General features: G+C 34.4%; 1 protein-coding gene across 7 annotated transcripts in view; it reads right to left on the bottom strand.

Moving 5' to 3' along the window:
• Positions 1-1066: 1066 nt before the first annotated feature.
• Positions 1067-24774, bottom strand: part of LOC106880784 (uncharacterized) — a 274817-nt gene continuing 251109 nt past the window's right edge. For 3 of the 7 annotated variants that reach the window (XM_089358464.1, XM_089358463.1, XM_089358465.1), the window contains 7 exons: positions 24626-24738; positions 23585-23701; positions 23288-23405; positions 14218-14295; positions 7528-7712; positions 5512-5680; positions 1067-3800 (listed from right to left, as the gene is read on the bottom strand). In XM_089358464.1, the coding sequence (XP_089214590.1) occupies positions 3538-3800; positions 5512-5680; positions 7528-7712; positions 14218-14295; positions 23288-23405; positions 23585-23701; positions 24626-24738 (1043 nt within the window). In that variant the 3' untranslated portion in view covers positions 1067-3537. Of the gene's footprint in view, positions 3801-5511; positions 5681-7527; positions 7713-11846; positions 11907-12104; positions 12168-14217; positions 14296-23287; positions 23406-23584; positions 23702-24625; positions 24739-24774 lie in introns of all 7 variants that reach the window. The other 4 variants (XM_089358462.1, XM_089358467.1, XM_089358468.1 and 1 more) reach the window with 4 other exon arrangements.

The following is a 24774-nucleotide window of genomic DNA, read 5'->3' on the forward strand; positions in this document are numbered from 1 at the left end:
CGATCTGGGAACCATAGTGGCTAAGAGTTGATTCCATGCTCATGAAAATCCTAGAACTCCAAAACCAGGGCCCCACTACTGGAAGCAGTTTAACATTATCTACAACCTTATTTACAATTGACAGATATTTATCCTCATCTTGTTTGTTAACACAACGTTTCGGCTGATTATACTCTCCAGCTTTCATCAGGTGTCTTGGGGAAATTTCGAACCTGGGTTCTCATTCCTAAGGTATTTTTCAATGTTGTTGTTATTATTATTCAGGTCACTGCCTGGAATCTTGGGCTTAGTAGCCCATGCTCTTAACCACTACACCATCTACAATCTTGTTCTGGCAACTCCTGCAATGACACTGGTGCCAAATTGTAATGGCTGTGTGTTCTCTTTGAATCATCACCAATGTGGGGAAGGAGATACCATATGGCCCAGGTTTTGATCCTATTGAACACCCTCTATTGGAGGTATAGGGCTGGAAGACACCATCTCTGAAGCTAGTATGCTTGCTCCGTGCTTGACGTTGTAGAAAACCTCAGTGGCCTAGATGATATGAGAAAGACAGCCATCATCCACAGAAAAGAACATAACTCAAAACAGCAAAAGGATAGCCTCTAAGTGCAGGTTGTGTGGCAAAGACTACCATTTATGCATTGGATTGTTCAGCCACAAATGTTGTGCCAGTGGAGTGGACAAGGGAGACCATCCATGGTCATTAATGTCAGCTGGAGGTCAAATAGATAAGAGCCATGTAGAGGCTACCTCTATATTTCTGTTGTTGCTCACAGCCTGCAATAGTGTTTATTGTTGATCCAACTGTTTGCATGAGTCACAGATGAAAAGTGTGTGTTAGTGCTGCCACATCCCACTTTTTTATTACTAATGCTTTTGCAACATTTTCTTGCTTTTAGTTCAACAAATATTTTTTTTTAAATTGCTGCCAACAAATTGATCAACATTAAAATGTCTTGCACATATGTCGTCGTCATCAAACATCTATGTTCCATGCTTGGTGTGGGACAAAGAAAAAGAAAGCAGAGAGAGGAAGGCAATAAAAAAGAACAAGTCATCATCATTATTATATATGCAATCAGTTTTATTTGACAAAAGAGGTTCAGCGTACACATTGAAAGGCCTCTCGATACACTATTGTAATTCCCTAAACAAAAACGTTACATCTCCAACATCACCAATCATCCTCGACATCCTTAATTATTATTATCATTATTATGCACTCATTCACTGCAGCCAGAGAAGACAATTTCTCTCCTGCTACAGACGTAACCTTATTGTTTGCTACAAGAGCGGCAGATAGAGCAAAAAAAAAAAAAAGAATTTTTTTTTTACCTTTGAAAGAAGGAATAATTCCAGAATTAGAAATGGAATGAGATAGTTGTTATTTTTGTTCTTTTTTCCCCCTTAAAAAGTTAATATATAAAAACCAAAATATTTTACAAATTATCAACAAATGCTTTAAAGTGCTCCAGCGTCTTTATTTTACCAGGATCTGGTGCAAAGCTTAGGTTTTACTCTGCAAAAATATTGCCAATTCAGATTGAGTGTTATATATATATATATATATATATATATATATACACACACGCACACACATATATATATACATACGCATTTCCATTGGCTATTTTCTACAAGTATTGTTGTTTTGTCTTTAAATTTACAATATTATTATTAGCAAACAACTAGAGTAGAGCTAAACGATAGAAATATTCCTGAATCTGGGTGATGGTTTCTAGTCATTTTTATCATCATAGATTGAGATTTAATCAAAGATATGATGATTTATTTATTTATATTTTTTTAGAGTTTCATACAAAAATAGTATTCATCTCTGGAACAAAGAAATAAAACAGCAAAAATGGCACGTTCATTGTCTCTGTGTGTGTGTGTGTGTGTGTGTGTGTGTATGTCTGCCTATGAATGTGTGTCCGTGTGTGTTTTTTTTCTCTTCTTGTTTTTTTCAAGTGTTGCTGCTTTGTGGAGAAAGATGTTAAAGCAATTCGAGAGGTGGAATGCAATGGGTGACCAATTTCACAAAGAACAGCCGTTAAGAATACAAAAACAAACCACAAACAAAAACAACAAAATATATATATAAGTAAAAAAAAAAAAAAAGGAGTTTGAAAATACATTGGATGGCATCGCTATCATGTTATTGAAGAAACAGCCAGTTATACAGCAACACCACCAGCAGTAGTGGTTAGCAATGCTGATATTGCTACACTTGCTCAGACAGCAGAAAGGAACATCATCGCAATACGTACATTCTTCAAAACAGATTATGGAAGAAAAAAAATATACAAAAACGAAATGGTAGCGCCAAAAAAAAACAAAAAACAATGAATAAATAAAATAAATACATAAATAAGAATGAAAACAAAAATTTCAAATCAAAATAAAATTGTTGCCCTCCCCAACCCATCTTCCCCTTTGTTACCCATGGAAAATAACAATTTTTTAACTTTTTCAAATAATGTATTAAATAAGAATTTGATTAAAAGAAAAAAATTATATATATATATATGTAACAAAAATGAAAAAAGAAAAAATTCTTATTGTCCTGTTTGTTTGTTTCAGAGATGAAAATTTTGTGGATTGATTTAGAAGAAAGAAAGGATTTAAAAAAAAAAAAATGAAAGATTAAAATGGTTGCAGACGAGCAATTTTCTGTCTGTTGTAATAATCACTGGCAACAATTTCTCCTACAGTGACGGTTAGATTGGTGCTCGCCGACTCCCTCTAATTTTATCACAGTTATACATCATGTGGAGAAATAGAAAAAGCACTAAAATTTGTTACACATTGCTACAAACGTAGATTCATCGTACGTGTAGGCACACGGCTTTGTTTTGTTTGTTGTTTTGTTTTTTTCTGTTGTTTTCATAATATTTTCGTTTTTGTTTTGTTTTTTGGGCCAAACAAGGACAGCAGCCTTGTCTATCTGTCTAAGTTAAGAAATCAGACAGGGACGGTCCAGTTATTATATTTGTCATTCATTGGACAAAGCAGAGGTCAGGATTGAAGTTTTAAAAAAAAATTCACAATATATTTTTAAAAAAAACCAAATTCTTCCAACTTTGATGTTGGGCAAGAATATTGAAACACATTGTAGTTTTAATTGTGCCAGCAGAGAGACAGTTACCTCTCAGAAATAGTGGAGAAACTTGTCTGACGCTATAGCCAATGTTTTATAGCAATCAAGATGGCTACAACAACTAAAATCAGAGCCACAGCTAGGATTATTAGATTACGTGATGTTTTAAGCAGCCAAATAAGGTTGTAAATGTTATGGCTGTGATCTTGTGTTGACTCCATAGTGGTCATGGCATGAGTAAGTGGGAGAGAGAGAGAGAGAGAGATAAATAGATAGGGTAGAGGAGTCCGATAGTTATCAAGAAAGCTTCTGCAAGGATTGATATTGCTGTGCAAAAAGCTTTGCTATTAGATAAATAGGTTACTGGCAGAAACCACAACAGAATCCTGACTGATTGCAGTTGGAGTGGAAACAGAATGATTGGAAGCAGTTCATTTCTTTTTCAGTTTTGGAATCTTCGAACCATGTCTCAGCGACGTTACTGATGATGAGCTTGAGTGAGCCACATGTGATCCACTTCTGCTTGGGACTACATGTGTTTGGTAAGTCATTGTAGTTTGTTTACGACCACCCAAGTTCCGAGTTTCAGTCTGCACCGTCGTGTAAACTTCAGGTTCACTTGTTTCTGATATATCACTTCCAGTTCGGCTTGGTGGGCGACTGCCTGTACTTGAACAACGACTTGTGGTACTCACTAAAAGAAGAGGAAGAAAAATCAAAATATGTATTTATCTATTTATTCAGACCACTCTGTCAAGTGTAATGCTTGGTTATTCACATCAATTTGATTTGAATTAGTCAAGCATTATCTTGTAGCTTTGAAATTTCAATGACAGGAAGGTTTATTTTTAGAATAATATTGTAGGGTAAGCGTGAGAGGCCAGATCTGACTAGTTTAAATGCTAAAGATGGAATCATTAATCTCTTATATCAATGGTTCTCAAATGCAGTCTATATAAGATTTTGCTGTTAAAATTTATGTGCAATAAATTACTTCTACTTCTACAATATTCGAAATATTTTAACAATTTTTTAAACATCAAATGACTTCAAAGGGTCAATAGAGAAAAATAGAAATCAAAGGGTTCATCGGGCAAAAAATGGTTGAGAACCTTTGGATTTATAGTAAGAACTGATAGCATTTGCCAAAGGATTAACCCTTTTGTTGTTATATCCCTGTTGAATTACACTGCCTTGTTTCAATGAATTTTGAGGGTTTTAATTTAGATCACTTTAAAACAGGGAATTTGTATCATAGAACCAGGAATAGTCTCAGACAGGTTGGGTTCAAAAGGATTAAGTCACACTTAGTTTGGGATGATTCTGTTTCAATTTCTGAAAATAATGAAGAATTTAGTAAAATAGTTTTGTCCTTATTAGCCTGATGTTTTGAACATGAATAACATGAAATTTATGGAAGTTTTAATTAAGATCACTTGTAAATCTATTAATGACCTGTAGGGACACCATATTTCATTATGCAACCATAATATACTATAAAGTATATTAAACGTTTTTATAATTCAATACTGTGTTAACAGTGCTATCGCATCACTTCTTAAGGTTATTTCTACAGATTTACCATAGAAATTGTAGCCGGCACTAATTTTGTTATTTTGAAATCATAATATACTACGAAGAATATTAAACGTTTTTATTTTTTTTATATACAAAATATCATAACAAAATCAGTGCTGGTTATAATTTCTATAGAGAATCTGCAGAGATAACCATAACACTTGTAAAGTGTTTGTATCATAAAACTAGGGCAAGCTTGAGCAGGTTGGTATCAAAAGGTTAAGTGAAATGATTACAACAGAAGCCAGAGCCTCTACATAGTTATTCAAGCTGCAAGAAATCGCAACCAAATCCTCAAATCATATACTACTGCCTTAAAAAAAAGTGAAGGAAAACAAGATGGTCTCAACTGCAACATTAGAAATTTGAATACAAATCTACTGGGGGTCTGAGTTCAATGAACACCAGCCAGGTTATCAACCTGATTTTGACAATTTATTTTTGTGTTGTTTGCTGTTTCTCAATAGATTCCCAGAGACAATATCAAAATGGACAAAACTAAATCTTAGAGAGGAGTTTTAGTGTTCTATTTCCTCAACCATCTTCATACCAACCTAAACAGGACAGATTATTTCAGTGCTTTAGTCTCTAGCGTTCTATATTACCTACATGGTCCTGCTGGGGCAGTATTTTCAAGAGCATACTCAACTGTATTGACCTTGGAAAGATGAAAAGCACATTTCAACCTGGATGGGATTTGATAGAAGGGACATCACCATGTTATTTTGGCTGATACTCTAATGAGGCTGCAATGCACCCACCGACCTTTAATTAAAACTACGTGAGATTTACAGACATTAAGTGAATGTTCATAGTTTTACACATACCTGGACTTGCCACTCCACCAGGACTACGCATGCTACGAGGGGTCCCAGCTCCTTTGGAATATCTAGAGTATCGACTGCCCGCATCAGACCGGGCCATAATTTGTCTAACCTCAATATCAGGATTTGACCGAATACGTTGCCGATAGTTGTTAGGGTGATGGGCTCGACACTGAAAAAATATTTTAGAAAAAGATGTAAATATTTTATAATTACAAAAATAGAATTTCAACAAGTGGAATTTTATAAACTTTTATAGAACAAATACTATACATTCAACAGTTTAAAAATACATAATTTTTAGATTTAAAACAGAACGGTGTGAGAATAATTAATAGTTTCTAGTTTTGGGAGGTTTTGTGGCATATACAATACATATATATATATGTATATATTCTGACACATTCTGATTGAATCTTCCATGTGTTAACATGTACTTCCTTGCGACATTGTAAACTTTCATTTAATCCAAATATCCTTGGCCTGCGATAAACACTTCACTTGGATATTTACCACTTCCGAGATTCTGCTCACTATAAAACATATGTAGCCCAGATCTTATCTACTCCATTCCTTAACTCTTGTGTACTTATTTACATACACAGTAACCCTGGTTACCTACTTTTTTCAGTTTATCGTACTTCAATAAGAAAAAATCCATCCACGACCTTCCGTCTCAATAAACCACTCTTGTACCAGAAAGTTGCTTTTTTATATTTACTACGGATTGCTTGAAGCTAACTTTCTTCCTACACCTTGATCCTTGGATCTTATATATGTAAAAACATATGTATCCTACATACTACGTGAAATGTTCTGTTGTCATCTCTCTTAGTCCCATTAAGTTTTGATGTACCCCAATAGTTGGTGAATTTTTGACCCTCTACACATTTTTGTTGCATAACATAATTTGTATCTACCCTTGGGTACCAAAAACAAGGGAAAACACTCAAAATTTTTTAATTACCTGATCTCTATGTCCCCTCCCCACCAGCATATGTTTCAAAAATTAAATAGACACCAAATTCTTATATATGTTAGCAATCATAGTTTAAATAATGTGTATTCTGAATTTTGCTCCAAGATGAGGTGAATCTCAGAGTAGACTGTCAACTTTTAATAAAACAGACATATCAATGCCCTTTACCTAACGCATTGACTTATACATCAGATAATGTCTGAACTATGCAAAATATATTTTTTTAATATACTTCATAATTTTTACTATTACTTATTGTAATATACATTACAATACTACTGCTATTCTGAATACTATTCTGTGTCACAATGTACATTATGATACATCATCATCATTTAATGTCCATTTTCCATGCTGTCATGGGTGGGACAGTTTGACAGGATCCAATGGGCTCAGGATATGCATCATATTCCAGTGTATGCTTTCTATGACTGGATGCTCTTCCTAATACTGATCACTTTACAGAGTGTACTGGGTACTTTTTTTTCATGCCACCAGCACTAGTGAGGCTGTCATTCAGTTTGCAAGAATACACATATCCCATACTTTTAGTTCAAGGATTGCAATGATAGTACCATGAATAATAGGTACAAATGTGATAGTGTAGTTAAATAGGTTGCTTCCAAATTATATTGTTTCAGGTTCAGCCCCATTGCATGGTGCTCTGAACCAGGCTGACCAAAGCCTTGTGAGTGGATTTGGTAAACAGAAAGTGAAAGAAGCCCATCATATATGTGTGAGCACACTTGTCTCGACATCACATGATGGTTGTAAATAAGCATCAGTCATACAAGCAATGATGTTCATGTCTGACCCTGGGAAAATGTTACCTTACTTGGAAACAGTTGAAGGTTAGGGACAGGAAGGGCACCTGAACATAGAAAATCTGCCTCAACAAATTCTATCTGACCTTTACAAGCATGGAAAACTGGATGTTAAAATGGTGAACAAAATTATGAATTAACTGCTTAAGCCATAATAATTTTAAAATTTAAGAATAAAATTCAGAATGATATTTAAAAAAAAAAAATTGTCTTTACCTTTCCAATGTGACCACTAGCAGAACTTGCAGAGCGGCCACTTAAAGAAGCAGTACCTGAGTATGTAGAACTGCCAGAGTATAGGCTACCAGGAGGGGTCTTGGTGAAGAGTCCAGTCATAGACTGACCAGTGCCTTGAGCCAAAATGAACTGCTCCCGAAGCTCCAAATTAGTCCTTCCTTTTGCTAAAAAGGATAAATAATATAACCGGTAAGGTTTGGAATATGGTGAAAAAATAAATTTGCAGATATATATATATATATTAAATAACAGTAATAGCAATAACAATCATAATGATAATAGAAATGACAAGAACATTAATAACAGAGGCTTGTGAAAATGCAAAGATTTTCCCAAATTTATAATAGAGACATGGCTGTAAAATTATACAAGCAACAACCTTTGCAATCAATTTATGTCAATAACCTATCAATAAATAGATTAAGGCTCCATTTAATTCAGGGCTCATTACAATCAATTTCTATTTATAAGCATGGCAGACTCTGGGTTTTATATTAATTCAACTATTTTAACAGAATAAAAATAATCATTTCAACTAAAGGTACAAGGCCTGAAATTTAGGGGGAGGGGACTAGTCGATTACATTGACCCCAGTGTGTAACTGGTACTTATTTTATCAACCCCCAAAAGGATGAAAGGCAAAAATCAACCTTGGCAGAATTTGAACTCAGAATGTAAAGACGGATGAAATGCTGGTAAGAATTCTGCCCAGTGTGCTAACAATTCTGCCAGCTCACCACCATAATAATAATAATAATAATAATAATAATAATAATAATAATAATAATCTGCTTAAACTTAGAGGGGTGTAAGAAATGGGAAAAAAATCAAGTAAGGTAATGTAAGAAAGTAAACTGAAGTACTTCTATGACAAAATGAGATGTTTACTGTATTTTTAAATGGTGTAATAGCAAGAAATGGTGTTTATACCTTCAATATACACCTCTTAGCTGAGAAACCAATAGCTTAAGGCCAGAACTACTGAGATACTGATTAATACTAAAGACATTAAATTGATGTCTTGTTGGAGTATTGCAAAAGGGTAAGAAGACAATGTGCCATTGTTAAGCCCTATGATAAAAGACATTCCAGCCATGACCACTTTTCAGGTACAATGTATCTAATATTACATTATTTAATGAAGTCTTTCTTTAACCCTTTAGCATTTGGATTACTGTCAAATTTAATACTTTGTATATTCACACTGTTTTGAATTAATCATACATGGATCTCCGAGCTTCAAGATTTTAATGGAGTGATTGTTTATTTTTTGACTGACACTATGTAGGGTAGGTGTGAGAGGTCAGATCTGGCTGATTCAAGCATAAAACAGATATTAAATTTTGGCCAGATATGGTTGGCTTAAATGCTAAAGCGTTAAAGCAGCAGAGCACAATTTCTGGCAGGTTAATTGACCATGTAAAAAGACCCTTGTTGACTGAAGCCACTGTATGTGTGCTTGTATGTAGAGAGAGAGAGAGAGAGAAAGACAGAGACAAGGGAGCAAGGTTCAAATCTAAAATTGAAGATTTACAATGGATGATATTTCCCTTTACCAGTCAGAAATTATAAAAAAAAACTCAGAGTTGAAAGAATATTTATTACATAAATAATTTTAGGAATACCTTTAAGCAATGCAAGTAAGAAATTAGGCAAAATATGCAAAGCAATGCCAGTAAATAAAGACAGGATTTTGTTTCACCCTACATAGGTTGTTTAATGTTTCTATAATATTTCAGGAAAACCTTCCCTTATCAAATATAAGATAAGAGAAAAGAGTTTGGAGAATAAGTGCTAAATCTTAGCAAAGGAAAATAATTTTGAGAAACATTTATCTTTAGACTATCTATCAGAGGCTGAAAATTTTACCTCCTCAAGACAAGACAGAAGAGACTATTTTAATTGGTAAAAGGGATAAACAAGTCAGATCATATCCAATAGAGAAATTGATATCTCTAGTGATGTATTCTCATTATGTGGAGGATATAAATATTGTAACTGTTTTGTGATATCTAAAGCACAGCAATTCACAATTGCAGAGATATTAATGTCTATTTAATCAACACAAGTGGAGGCACGATGGCCCAGTGGTTAGAGCAGCGGCCTTGCAGTCATGGAATTGCGATTTTGATTCTCATACCAGGCGCTGTGAGTGTTTATTGAGCAAGGGGTGGTGACGAACCCTGCTGTACTCTTTCACCACAACTTTCTCCCGCTCTTTCTTCCTGTTTCTGGTGTACCTGTATTTCAGAGAGCCAGCCTTGTCACACACTGTGTCACGCTGAATCTCCCCAAGAACTACGTTAAGGGTACATGTGTCTGTGGGGTGCTCAGCCACTTGCACGTTAATTTCACAAAAAGGCTGTTCCGTTGATCAGATCAACTGGAACACTCGTCGTTGTAACTGACAGAGTGCCACAAATCAACACAAATTATTAACAAAACTTCAGAAGATACAATTACAGAGTTTTTATAAGAATTATTTAAGAATGTAACTAATAAATACGGAACATTCTTATATTGGCAAATTTTCTATTATTCAGAAAATGTCTCGATAAATTAGATATTAAATAATAATATAGTTCAACAGTAAAACTGTTGGCCTTATAGGCTGTAGACAAGGGCCAGTGAAGACACAAGAAATTAAGCCTAGACAATAAATCAAAGGCAGTGAAAACGTCAACTTTTACAAGATGAATATATGTGTTTAAAGTATAAATTAAATACTTTTCTTTTTAATGAGTGAACGACATGTTTACATATATTGAGAATTTTGAAGGCCTAATTTGATGTACCATAAGTAGAAACTTAATAAAATATCAAATGTTTCTAATGGCATTTCCAATGTATCAGTCTCAAGTGAATGGTACCTTATGTTTGAGATAATCAAATGTTACCAATTTAACAACGTTATTCTCACAAAATTACATGTTTTTTATATTTTTTATATCAATGTTAGCAGAATAACAATCAAACCTGTATGAAATTCCAAAAGCTGTCAACTCAGAAGAGGCATATATCATATTGCATTAAAACAAAAATTTATTTTAAAATGGCATTTATAATTTAAATAATTAAAATACAGTTTACCAAACAAATTTTTAAAAAAATACAATCTTTTTTTTGTCATTTAAACGATTGAACAAATTTAAATATTTTTTTTTTACTAAGGTTAAAAAAAAAAAATATTGAATTTCTCTATCTAAGATTGATGCAGAGAAAAACAGAAAAAAAAACATGCAATATATGAAGTTAGCAACCTGAAAAAAAAAAAAATTGAGATAAAAAAAATATTGAAGGTCAAAAGCATTGATCCATGCAATAGCCACCAGCTGTTGTTATAGCGCAAGTTAAAAATCATTCAATAAATATATAAATTGGCCAACAAGTCCTGCAGTGGGAATACCAAAAATACAAAAGTAAAGAAATAAAAAAAAAGAACCCAGCAAATTAAGTAAACAAAAAACAAACAACAAACGAAACAATTAACACTTCAATCATTAATGAAAATTAAAAACCTTGCACACATCATAAATATAAGCAATAATAAAATAAAATAAAACCCAAATAAAGACAACAAAAATACAAGAATTTGTCAATATTAAAAAAAAAAATCATTTACAAGCAAATAAGCCCTTGGATAATGCAGAGAGAGAGAGAAAGAAAGAGAGGGAGAGAGAGAGAGGGAGAAAGAGAGAGAGGAAGAGAGACAGACAGAGATATTCAGGTGCATTTTGTGTGTATGTGTGGTGTATAGTGTGTGTGTGTGTGTGTGTGTGTGTGTGTGTGTGTGTGTAAGGATGGGTGAGGGATTAGCAAAATCAAAGCGATAATATCTCTAGGGTGGGACGGTGTTTATAAAAGCAACAAGAACAGATATTAAAACGGTGATGCCTCATTTTCCTTTTGCTGGAACATGCACGGAAAAAAAAAAATACACGAACAAAACCAAAAGTAGAAATTTAAAAAAAAAAAAAAGGAAAACTAGCTTTTATTAAATTCTGCTGTAGCATACATTTTTCTTTATATATCAAAATAATCCTTTTCTTTAACAAAAAAATGTCTTAGCTTGTTATTGAGAAGCTCTGTCTTGATCAGTTGGCCGAGTAAGGTTAATTCTAAGAGTAGTAAGAACATTGGTAGTAAAAACATTATCTGCCAGAACACCCTAACATCCAAACTGTTTTTAGGTTTATTAGTAAAGAAGAATTTTGGGGGTGGGCTGGGATGGAGAGGTAAGTAAGACTGGGATGGAGCTCTGAGAGATAGAGAGAGAGAGTGTGTGAAAAGAGACCTACACCCAGCACTTTCGGGAAACCACTGTCTGAAATGATAGCAACTGCGCTTCCACAGGCCAACTTTAAAAAAAGCAAAATAATAAAAAGAAGGAAAAAAAATTAACAACGGAAAATAAATTAAAAAAAAACAAACATTTTTTTTTTTATGAAGATAAAAAGAAGAAGAAAAAATGGTGATATGTAAATAAATGTAAATAAAAATGCTTAATGGTGTGACTTCCCCCAAAAATCCAGATCACCTGTAGTTACCATACTTACTATTAGGAAATGAGAGTTTTCTCAACGGTCTTTTTGTATCTTCTGGGGATAATGTAAAGATACCTTTAAGAAAACAGGGGCAAACAGGTATAGAAATCATTATGAACTTCTATCCTAAAAATGGTCCCTAAAAAAATCTAAGGTGTAATTTAGGAATAAAAGATATTTTAATTAAAAATAATGTGTGTGTGTGTGTGTGTGAATATATATATGAATTAAAACACATACACCACAGCAAGACTATTGCTATAAAATTTATAGTAAAAAAAATAGTTGTTTTCTATCATCATCATCGTAGGGTTACATATAAATATATATACTACATACACATAAATATATCTATACATGTATGTATGTATGTATATATACACACACACACACACATATATATATATATACGTACATACACTCATATATATATAAAAACAAAAGAAAAGTAGACAGAAAAACAAATTAAAAGAAAGACAGACACTATACAACACATCCAATTAGAGAGATGGGGTGGGGACCAACCATGAGCCTATCCGAAATGTATGGATTTTTGCTTAAAAGTAATAACCATCTGTAACCCCACAGAAACACAGGATTAAAAGTCCATCAAGCTATCTAAGAATAAATAAAAATAAACAAACACAAATATACAGTATTCATGTCCACCATGCCCAAAATGTCTGTATAAGATTGGAAAGAGAATATTGGAATTTGTTGAGTTTGGAAATGTTCTTAATTGTTTTTCATGTAGATTAGAAATCACGCAACATCTTTGACTGAAGTGCAGTGACTTTCAACCAGTTTCATATGTTTTTAGTACCACAACAGGTACTCTTTTGACATGGAGGAGATAAAACTGTAAATCCGAACGACTACATTTCTACTTTTTAGGGCTCGCTGTTTATTCAACAAACCCTTTGACATGAGAGTAGGCCTTTATTTCTTTGTGGTTTAACCCTTTTGATACCAACCCACTAATGATTACCACTGGGTCTATGATCCAGACTTCCTGCCTAAAGTGATCTAGATTGAAACTCCCTTCATTAAAGTGTTTCTATTCTAAACACCAGTTTAATCACAACAAAAGTTATTTCACTACATTCTTCATTATTTTCAAAATTCATTGAAACAAAGGCAGTGTATTTCAACAGAATAATGGCAAGAAAAGGGTTAACCCTCAGGAACATCTTGAGACAAGTTTTAAATTCGACATTAAGGGTATTTAACTTCACTACTTTAATCCCTGTGCCTCTCTAAAATAAACACACAAACATCACACAGTTTGCTTTTTACCTTCATTCTATCACACTAGCATATATTGGACACAGAGAATTTATAATACACCATACTATCCAATAATGCAGAGAGACAGGGTTGGCTATTTACACAAATATTTGATCAATACAGATCTCCTCTAAACATTACATAATCTACATTTACTTATTATCTTCCAAGCTGTATTCTTCACTGAGTTCTCAGTGTAAAAGAATTGTTTAGCTAACAGCAGACGAGAATTGTAAATAAAGGAAAGATATCCTGAAGAAGAAGCAGCAGCAGCAGTAGTAGCAGCAGCAACAGAAAATAAGAGCACAACTGAACATTATTGTGGAATATTTGTCGACAGGTGCTGTTGAAAATACACTGACGTTGACAGGTTTAGCTTGGACAATAGAAAGGTTTACCATGAGCGGAGGGAAAAGTCACTGAACAAAACCACACAAGTGGTGCGTTCCCACTTAGCGCGGTAGTAAACTCTAGCAAGTTTGCAGCGAGCTGGATAACACTGCTTCATGTATGGAAGTGGGCAAGCTGTATAAACAAAGTTAAAGCAATTGTGAACATCTCACAATTATGGCAAAGAAAATAATAATAATAATAATAATAATAATAATAATAATAATAATAAAAGAAAAAAAAGGAAAGATGAGGGTAAGCTTTGATTTCACAAAGAATATAGATGTATACATATATATATATACACACTTATATATACATGATTTCTTTTGTCAATTTTGGCATTGTAGAAAAATCATAAGCTGGTTGAATTGTTTCACATACGTCGCACAAATGAAGCCATCAAGCAGGACACTATTGAGAAATGACCAAAACGAACAGAACCTACTGCAAAAAATGTTCTTCAGAGTCTGGTTCTTCAAACTTAGCGTGGCTGTGTTGTAGCAGCTTACTGCCAAACAGTATTCTGGGAGAAGAAAGTTTATTATAACAAAGTTATTGTAAAGAGGAGCAGGTATCAGAAGGGAATTTGCATTAATGGACTGCTTCAGACATTATTTTTCTCTGCACTAGTGTCCTGCCTTGGCTGATATTTATCTCTCGTTAACAACATTTTAATGAGTTTGGATTTGATATTTGCTTCGTTTTAGTCATCAGAATAGCTTCAGTTGTGTAAAGGGGGTGGGTGGGTGTGATTATCTCGCTCAAGATGTACATTGAGTAATTTATACAATAAAGTTGTGGACAAAGTGACAAAACTTGGGGAGAAAAAATCCATCAAAAAAGACACCGATCAACAAACAAAAATTATTTTGCAGCAATAAAAAAAGAATATTAAACTATTAAACCTGTATAATGAGAAATGGAAATGGATTTTAGTGAAATTTCAATTTGTTGAAGGAGAAACATCACAGTAGTAAGTCTACACACATACAGACATACAAGTATGGTAGGGTCTCACATATGTGATATAGAGTTGAAAATCTTCGATTAACAATGCAATAGACAAAACTCCCTCTGAGGAGGTTTAAAATGTAAATCTAAAAAAAACCCAAGGGAGATAACTCCAATGAAAATGAAAACCCTAGAAACTTCAGCTGGGACGGATTCATACACACATACAGACATCAAATGTATTATATGTCATCATTTTGGTGATACTGTCATCAACTTCATGGAAGGGATTTGGAATGAAAAGTCTTACTAGTTACCGTTTTGTTTAGAAGTTGACTAAAGAATACAGAAAGGGAAGTTCTCCAGAGTCTGGACAATATAAGGAACATTCTTTTACTTGTTTCAGTCATTTGACTGTGGCCATGCTAGAACACCGCCTTTAGTTGAACAAAACGACCCCCAGGACTTATTCTATCGGTTTCTTTTGCTGAACCACTAAGTTACGGGGATGTAAATACACCAACATCAGTTGGGGGGACAAATACAGACACACAAATATATACACACACACACACACACACACACACAAACAAACATATATACGCACACAAACAGTTTCCACCTACCAAATCCACTCACAAGGCTTTGGCTGGCCTGAGGTTATAGTAGAGGACACTTGCCCAAGGTGTCACACAGTGGGACTGAACCTGCAACCATGTGGTTGGAAAGCAAGCTACTTACCACACAGCCACTCCTACTCCTGTTTAGATACAGAATGCTTTCAATAAGAATGGCCATACATCTATTGATGAATGTGTGTGTCTATGTGCTTGTCACTTTCTCTCTTCAGACGCACACAAATAACTGGCTGCTGGAAGATCCTGTCTGGCAACAGGACTCTGCACCATGCCACACAAGCAGGAGAGCCCAGTCATAACTGTCAGACAATTTCTGCAACCATGTCACCTCTAACATCTGGTCACCTAACTCCCCAGACTGCAACCCCCTTGAATATTATATGTGGGGTGCAATTGATCAAGAGACCAACAAAACTCCTTGTAACACCAAAGATGAACTGAAAGCAAGGTTTATGGCTGCATTCACCAACTTAAACAAGGAGACCATCCAGAAGAGCTGCAGGAGATGCCAAAGTCATCTGGAGAGTGCTGTTGAAGCCAATGGCGATTTTATTGAATTAATTAACTCTTGAGTATTTCAAGATATTTTTGCGTAATTTTGGTAAATATATCTGTTAAAATGAGATGTCAGTGTTATTTTCATTTTTGTGTAATTTAGACAACAGTTTATTCACTGCACCCTGTATATATGTGTGCATATGGAGAGAGAGAGAGAATATATGTGTGTTGTTTCTGTCTATATGTACCCCACTGATCACCAGGCCAGCAGGGTGGCATTATTTAAAAGCTAAAACAATGTGAAACACATTGAGACCAGTGATGTATAAGAACATTTGATAATCTGGTCAATACTGTGATGGTTCGTCAAGATAGCTGCAGTCCAATGATTGGAACAAGTAAAAGAACATAGAAGAATGTTGATCAGAGGAATGGTGTTTAGTATTACAAAAACAATCTGCTGAAATCTTTAGACCAATCATGGTTTCTTGGAGGAATTTCTGAACATGTCAATGATATGTTGTGAGGAAGATTTCTAGAATAGGAAAACAGCAAAAATTTCTATTAATTGATGAATCTATATTATTCATTTCAGTAAAACTCAGAGCTGACAACTTCTGTTAACCCTTTGGCATTCAAATCAGCCATAATATCAGCCCAAATATTTTGTTTTATATTCAAGTTAGCCAAGTCTGGCCATTCTAAAACTAAATGGTCACATCATCGAAATCTCAAAGCTATAAGATAATTCATAACAAATTCAAAGTAAAATGAAAAAAAAAAAATTACATTTTTTTTAAAGCAATCTGAATGATAAAGGGTTAAAGAGAAAATTCTTTAAAAATGGGAGTTTAACAAAAAAAAAAGGTATTTTAATACAACTATATTCCATTTTATATGGAAATCAGAACCAATTCAATGTAAAGTTCTAGTGGGGTGCTGTGAATATTTAAAGAAGCCATTGCTGAGGAAAGAAAAAGGAAGCTACAATAACTGGAGCAACAACAACAGCAAAAGAAACAACACATCTGTTTTCCCACCCCCACCAATCCTCACTAATGGAAGCAGAGTAGCAACAAAACCTGACAACATAAAATGTAGCAGAAGCAATGACCTAAACTAAGAGAACAATAACTGATGCCAAAGCACAACAAAGGGGAGGATTGGCCCAGATTCCAAACAAGCCCAGTTGATTACTTCAGGAAGCATATCTTAGTTATACAGCGAGGAATCCGACAGGAAAAGAAAGGTAATGTATTCTGTAGAACAAGAGTAGCATAGAACTTTCTGGAAACATTGGCTGAAATGACTGGCATGTTGAATAATAATAATAATAATAATAATAATAATAATAATAATAATAATAATAATATGGTGGTGGTGATAACAATGTCAATGAAGATGGTTTGAAGTAATAATTGTTTGTGATTTAGGTACAAGGCCAACAATTTGAAAAAAGGTGGTAGTTGATATCACAGATTTTGACTGGTACTTTATTTTATAAACCCTGCAGATATCTTAAAACCACCTTGATAATGCTTGTCCATGAAGGGTTCTGTTTTGTCAACTTTCTCCCCTGACCCACATTTCATCCCCTCACACCCAAAAAGCACTGGTGATGGGGCCACATAAAAAGCATCCAGTAATTAATTATGCACCTTCCACACACAAAAACTATCTTCCCTGTTAACCTTTCTCTGATATTGCTGGACCTCTTATGTGTCCTTGGCTTACATTGGGTACATCTTATGGAGTTCCTATTGTTGCCTTTTCTACAGATCAAGCAGGGCCATCTACTTGAAGGGATTTGTGATTTGTCCACCTTCCTGCTTTCTAATACTTTGGTTTTTGCTAGGTTAACTCTAAGTCCCTTTAATTCTAGACTTTGCTTCCACACCTGAAACTACTTCTCTAGTTCTGGTAGTGATTCAGCTATAAGAGCAAGGTCATCAGCATAGAGGAGCTCCTAGGGGCAGCCTGTCTTGAATTCCTCTGTTATCACCTGGAGGACTATGATGAACAAGAGGGGGCTTAGGACTGATCCTTGGTGAACCCCTACTTGTACCCTAAATTCTTCGCTATACTCGTCAAACCTCACCTTACTGACAGTATCCCTGTACAAGGCTTGTACAGCTCTCACCAACCACTCATCTATCCTTAGTTTCCACATTGACCACACGATAAGGGATCAGGGGATACTGTCAAAGGCTTTCTCCAAGTCAACGAAAGCCAAGTAGAAAGGTTTATCTTTGGCTAGGTATTTCTGCATCTGAAATATAGCATCAGTGGTGCTTCTCCCTGGCACAAACCCAAACTGCATCTCATCTAAACAAACTCTGTGTAATTAGTTGGGCTATGATCCAACAATTTGATACCGCTGTAATTATTTCTATTCAAGGCATCAGCTTTACCTTTATAGTAGTTGACTATGGTGCTGCTACACCAGTCGTTGGGTATAACTCCTTCGTGTATCACCTGGTTAACTATTCGTGTGACTAGATCATAGCCTACACTGCCAGATATTTTAAGCATCTCAGTGGTGATTCCTGATGGGCAGGGGGCTTTCCCTGTCTTTATATCCTTAATTGCTTTATGTACCAAAGTACTGTCAATCTGGATAGCTGGTCTCTCAGTTGGGTCAACATTTGGCAGCCTCTCTTCCTCCCATTCATTTTCTTGGCATCTCCGAGTCTCTTTCTTTGCAGCATCATTAAATGCAAGTGAGCCATCATCCATGTGGACACATTTCTCTCCTATGACATCACGATTCTCTTTCACACACTGCCTTGCAATTCAAAACACTTCAAGTATCTGGTCCTCCCAATGCAGAACATTTTCAAATCTCTTTTCTGCTTCCCCTCTGGTTAAGTAAGCCTGTCTCCTAGCTTCCGATCTGGCTATCTGATACAATTCCCTGCTACCACCACATTTCCAGTCCTTCCAAGCCTGTTCCTTGTTCCTAATAGCCCTGTCAACTACATTGTTCCACCACCATGTCACCTTAGATCAAGAGGGGACTTTGCACCATCCACAGATCTGGTCAGCAGCCCTCAACAGGTTGTCCTATAGAAACCTCCAGTTGTCCTCCTATATCATCCTCTATTTTGTCAAAGGCTTCCAGTAATATGTCTCTAAATCTGTCTATTTAGAGGATCCTTAAACTTCCAGACCCTTCTTTTACATACTGGTCATCTTCTGAGCAGCCATTTAGCCCTGATCCTTAAGTGGCTAACAACTAACCTACACTGTGGGGTACATTCTTCACCTGTTGCCAGCTTCTTTCAGATGATCTCCTGTGGAATGTATCTTACACGTATACTCGCTGCCTGCCAAATCACATGCTTACTTTTACCACACTTTCGTGTGTCAAAAGGTAAAGGTGATGCCTTGATTCTTTTGGTTAACAACTTGTAAAAGTTTGATATTAAATATGCAATGACTTCGAGAGGAATTGTGATCGACTTTTGAGGCAGCCTTGTGGAAAGCAGTGTGGCTTGTTTCCAGTGTTCCATGAAAGCATGTCTAGCCATGGGGAAATATTGCCTTGCATGGAAACAGGTAAGGGTTGGTGACAGGAAGGGCATCCAACAGTAGGAAATCTGCTCAACAAACTCCATTTGATCCATGTAAACATGGAAAGTGAACAGTATAATGATGATGATGATAGAAACATGTAACTTAAACTCAAATGAGAGGATAAACACTTAACTATTGCAACCTCAAATTAATTACTGCTTCATATCAAGGGATAGAAAATGCCAGAATTTAATTAGTGAGAAGTGTTATTAAATGGTAATTTTAAATAATTACCAAGGTTTGAATTATTTGATGCAAGAAAATGCCTTAACTGCAAAAATGTAAGCATAAATTCATGTTTAGAATGTATTCATAAACTGAGAAATTATAAAGTTACCAGACTATCTTATTCAAATAATGCAAATGATAGTATTTAAGGAATATCCCAAACAAAGGTATTTTATGGGGGAAGTTCTTCCAAAAGTATGATGAATGCAAACAAAAGAACAAGAGTTAATATTAATGAAGTGAAGATGCACAACTTCCAACACCAAATGATCCAAATTACATTCAACAGTTTTGATTTTAGGTGATAAAACAGTGAGGCAGCCATTTTGAAAATGAATTGTGAATAGAGTGTTGAGAACCACAATCAAACAGTGTGTGTGAAGGAGAAACAACAGTGCTCATGAGACAAATAGCATAAGAATATAATGTTAAATGGGATTATTATTCATTGACTTAAAATCAACAGCAAAGACAGGATTTCATTAGTAAAGAGAGAGAAATAGAAAGAAGACATCTGACAATATTGAACAACCTTCATATCATGATGAAAGGAAATATAAAATAAATTTCTGTAAATGAAAGTTAAATATGGAAAAAATAAATATAAAATGATTTCTTGATAAAGAAGTGTTGAGTTAGGAGTCACAAGAAAACAAAATGCAATGGTTTTAACCTCTTTTCCTGACCAAATGGATTAACAGTGAATGAAGTCACTTGAACTGGGAGTTTTCAATGTTATTTGCTAAGAGCTTAAGAAGCTACGAATGTAGCATTTGCCTCTTGCATGTTGATAGTAAACAATATACAACAATATTCAGTATTTTACATACTAGAAGACACTGAGAGAATTTTTTAGCTAATCCACTGAAGTCTTCTTTGAAATCAATTTTTAGTTTTAAACTCACAAAGGCATGAGAAAATGTAAGTTTGCTTATGTGTGGTTTTACTTCATTTATTTGTTGGTGTATCTAATGACTAATTTACACAAGTACACTGGCAAATGTGATATTCAAAGACATACTAGTAACTGTGATATTGGACCATGGTAGAATATTCGAGACAAAAAGGAAAGAAACTGGTAAACCTGCTCCTGAACATTAAATTTAGATACTTATAACTCAAAAGTGTTAGAGATTTTTCAATCAGTAGATCAAGTTTAACCAAAGGGCACAAAATTTCATTTGAGTTTGGATTAATTCAAATGTGATTATATTTTCTTTCTCTGGAAGACCTAACAGTGAAGGGGGTCACCTTAGCATCTACAACAGTTAAATAAACAAACAAATGAAACTAGCATTATATAATGTGAAATCTCCATGAAAATTGAGAAAATATAAAAAAGTAACAAGACCAAATATTACTTATGAATCCTACCTACTACTGGAATGGTGAAACTGATGCAAACTGACAACTGAGAACTTTGTAGGATTCTATAAACTTCCATTTCAGTTTCCACTGAACAAAATCTCTCAGCTTTAAAAATGATGCTATGACAATAACATTATTATAATGCAAAAGAATTCAGTATATTTATCACATTCTACAATCTTTAATTACAAAATGGTTAAATGTCTTAATTTCCAAAGAAGTTCCATATTAAAAGTAATTTCATTTGTGATCCTAGGTAAATGCAAATATAAGCCCAGCCCTTTGATTATATTCTGTGTGTGTCTATACATATTTCATATATAGAACAAGTGGTTGGCATTAAGAAGGGCATCCAGATATAGAAACCAAATACTGGAGCTCGACACAGTCCTCTGGTTTGTTGGATTCTATCAAACCATCCAATTTACACCTACATAGAAGACAGACTTTAAATGATGATGATTATAAAAGAATACCTTATCATCATTTAATATCCACCTTCCATCTGGTGTGGGTTGAATGGGTTGACAGGATCCAGCTGGTGCCAGCACGGAAGACAAGTTAAATGATGATGATACACACAGGGTATTATCCTATATATGAAATATATATCTAAACTAAATTATGTGTTTAAATTCTATTACGTACATATCTAAATTAAAATGTTTTAGAATTACATATTTAGAACTCCATATTCTTACCTGAAACTATAAGAATAAAATAACACAAAAAAAATTCTGCTACAGTTTGATGGTTGACAACAGGAAAAGCATCAAGCCATAGATATGGTTTCATTAAGCAGTAATAAAACCAGCTTGAAGCAATAAAGATTTACAAACCAAGCCAACCCATAGAGAACAGAGCTAAAGACATAACAAATGAGGCTATAAAATGGAACTAAAGTGTAATACATGCAACAGAGATGAAGGGTAAACGGAGGAGGAAGAGAGAGTTTTTCTGAAGAGCAGATAAGGAAGAAACATGCTGGTTGCAATGTGAGGAAATTGGTCAAAGTAATCCATAGGTCTCAGAGGTAATGTTTTTGGAAAATGTCACTAAAATAATGGAGACCACTGAATGTGTAGCCTTGAGGTAGAAACTTATTTCTATTGTATTAATTACACTGTGATATGAACTGGATTTTCAGTTTAATAAATATAGTGAAGAATTATTAAAAGAAGAGGTAATGTGATGAAGAGAAAGACAGGGAAGAATGTTGAAACACATTGAAAAAAATAAATAAATAAAAGTGGGAGTAGATGGTATTTTGATGACAGGTGATCACAATGATGGTATTAGATCTGTTAAAAAATTGTGTGTGATGGAATGGTAGCACAATAAAGAGTTTTTGCAAATGTAATTTTAGGGTAAAATACATGGAATTATCTGAACTGATTAAAAACAAAAATCAGTTTGAAGTGAATTTAGTGGGCAGTGTGATCAATGCTTCTAAAGAGGAGGGGGAGCTGACGTGAAGAATAGGGAACAACGAACAGCCTGAAGGCAGTCTTGCAAACAGAGCTGCATTAATGATATTCAGTAGTTGGGTGGGGGTTTTTTTTTATCTAGAGCTGAAATTGTGAATGATTTTTAGATGTAAGAAATATAAAAAAAATAAAAGGGAGACAGTTACTTGATGACAACAATAACGATGATGATGATGATGATGATGATGATAGTAAATGGTGATGATAAATGTAGTTGTGTCCTACTGTTAATTAAAAGTATCAAAATGAATGTTTAATGGTTCTTCATGAAGGTTTTACATAAGATGAAAAAGTTAAATTAACAAGATTAAATTAATGAGAATGAGGAGTTAGATGAAATTATAAAATTCTTCAAGAATGAGAAATAAATGTGGATTAGAAATGACAACATGACCTCCAGATAATATCTGCTGCCATAATTATTACAATTCTGAAATGAAAGTGAATTTAATTGACACAGGAAATGAGTTATGACCAAAAAAGGCTATCAGCTGACCAAGGAAGCAACAAAATATAGTTCCATTATTTAAAATAAAAGATAAAACTTTAAATGATAAAAAAATAATTCCAACTGAAGATAAAACAGAGTCTGCAATTAATATTTTTGAAGTTAATTTCTAAGAAATTATTAAAAAAAAAAGAAAATTGTATGAAGAATATTTTAAAATGGATATTTTTATATAAAACAAAGCATTTAAAGAAATTTTTAAAACTTTAAAGAATTTGGTAAATTTCTTTGAAAGAAAATTATTTTGTAAATATACTTTACCTCGGCATGGATCATTTTTAACGAGGAATTCATCTAACGCGACCCAGCCTCCGCCGACACGTACCATTACTGTGCTACGTAGAATCCGAACAAGACGTAATTTTTGTGAATCACCAAACTGGAGGGGTGGGAAAAAGAAGAAAAAAAGATAATTAAAAAAAATTAGCTCAATGTAAATAAATAAGAGAAATGGGAAGGAAATAGAAGCAGTTAAACCAAAAGAAAACCTAACGAACAACAGACAAAAGAGAATCGTTTAAAGAATTTGATTGGAAGAATGGAGGAATTATTACTTACTCGATATTTTCCTTCACCAATTTTATGGATTCTGAACTGAGTAACGCAGGTACATCGGCCGACTTGTTTGCTTACTTCATCTTGAATCCTCTCCGAGTCTGTTGCAGGTTTACCAGTCTGAAAAGAATCACGTTGCAAGGACACCTTTATATCATAGCAGAAATCAGAGCTGTTTTTGTTAATTACAATTTTTACTAATTACTAGAAATTGTAGCTATTACTGTTGTTGCTAAGGCAGCAAACTGGAAGAACTGTTAGCACGCCAGACAAAATGCTTGGCGGCATTTCGTCCGACTTTGTTTTCCATCCTTTTGAGGCCAATTAAATCAGTACCAGTCAAATACTGGAGATCAATGTAATCAACTACCCCGCTCCCAAATGCTGGCCCTGTGCCAAAATTTGAAACCATTTTTATTATTTTAATGTGGTAGTAGTCCTAGTTTTTCCTACTCAATTAGACCTAAGATGAGAAGGTAGTTGATTGAATGCCATGAAGAATAAGGAGCCAATAAGATGTAGGGAAAGAGGGGCTTTATGTAGTCACTTCATAGAGGTGCATGGCTTAGTGTTTAGAGTGTTGGACTCATGATCCTAAGATTGTGGGCAATCTGATGTGTTCTTGAGCAATACACTTCACAATATTGATTTCCACACACAGTTATAGATAAAAATTCTTGCAAAATAAATTCAAAAATCTTTCATCTTTTTACACTGTCCCTATTCTTTCTTATATTCACGTTCTTGTTCCAATTCTTTCTGATATTCCACTTGTACCTTGACAGTATGCCCTGACACCTCATCATCTCTTTTTCTCTTTCCATCTAGGTTAGCCACATATCTCTTCTATAGTAAGATGCTTGTCCCTACACCTGTCCCTCTATCAAACTTTACCTTCTTAACGCCAAGTATAAAGCCACTTCTCTCAATACTACACTTCACTCAGTAGTTTGGTGACCTCACTGGGGCTTCATTTATCAGATAGAAAAAGAAAAAAACCCAATGTATGAAGAGAAGAGAAACTCTAACAATGTAGATACTTACATCCCTATCGGGTCTCAGAGCTGCAACAAATTCTTTGTAGTTTATGTAGCCATCTTCATCTTTATCAAATATATTGGCTACTGCCTCCATTTCTAGTTTTGTTGTTGGGAATTCTAGTAATATAAAAATATAACACATTAGACAGAATA

Source organism: Octopus bimaculoides, chromosome 10 (genome assembly GCF_046866305.1).
Source record: "Octopus bimaculoides isolate indiv1 chromosome 10, ASM4686630v1, whole genome shotgun sequence".
Classification (NCBI taxonomy): Eukaryota; Metazoa; Mollusca; class Cephalopoda; order Octopoda; family Octopodidae; genus Octopus; species Octopus bimaculoides.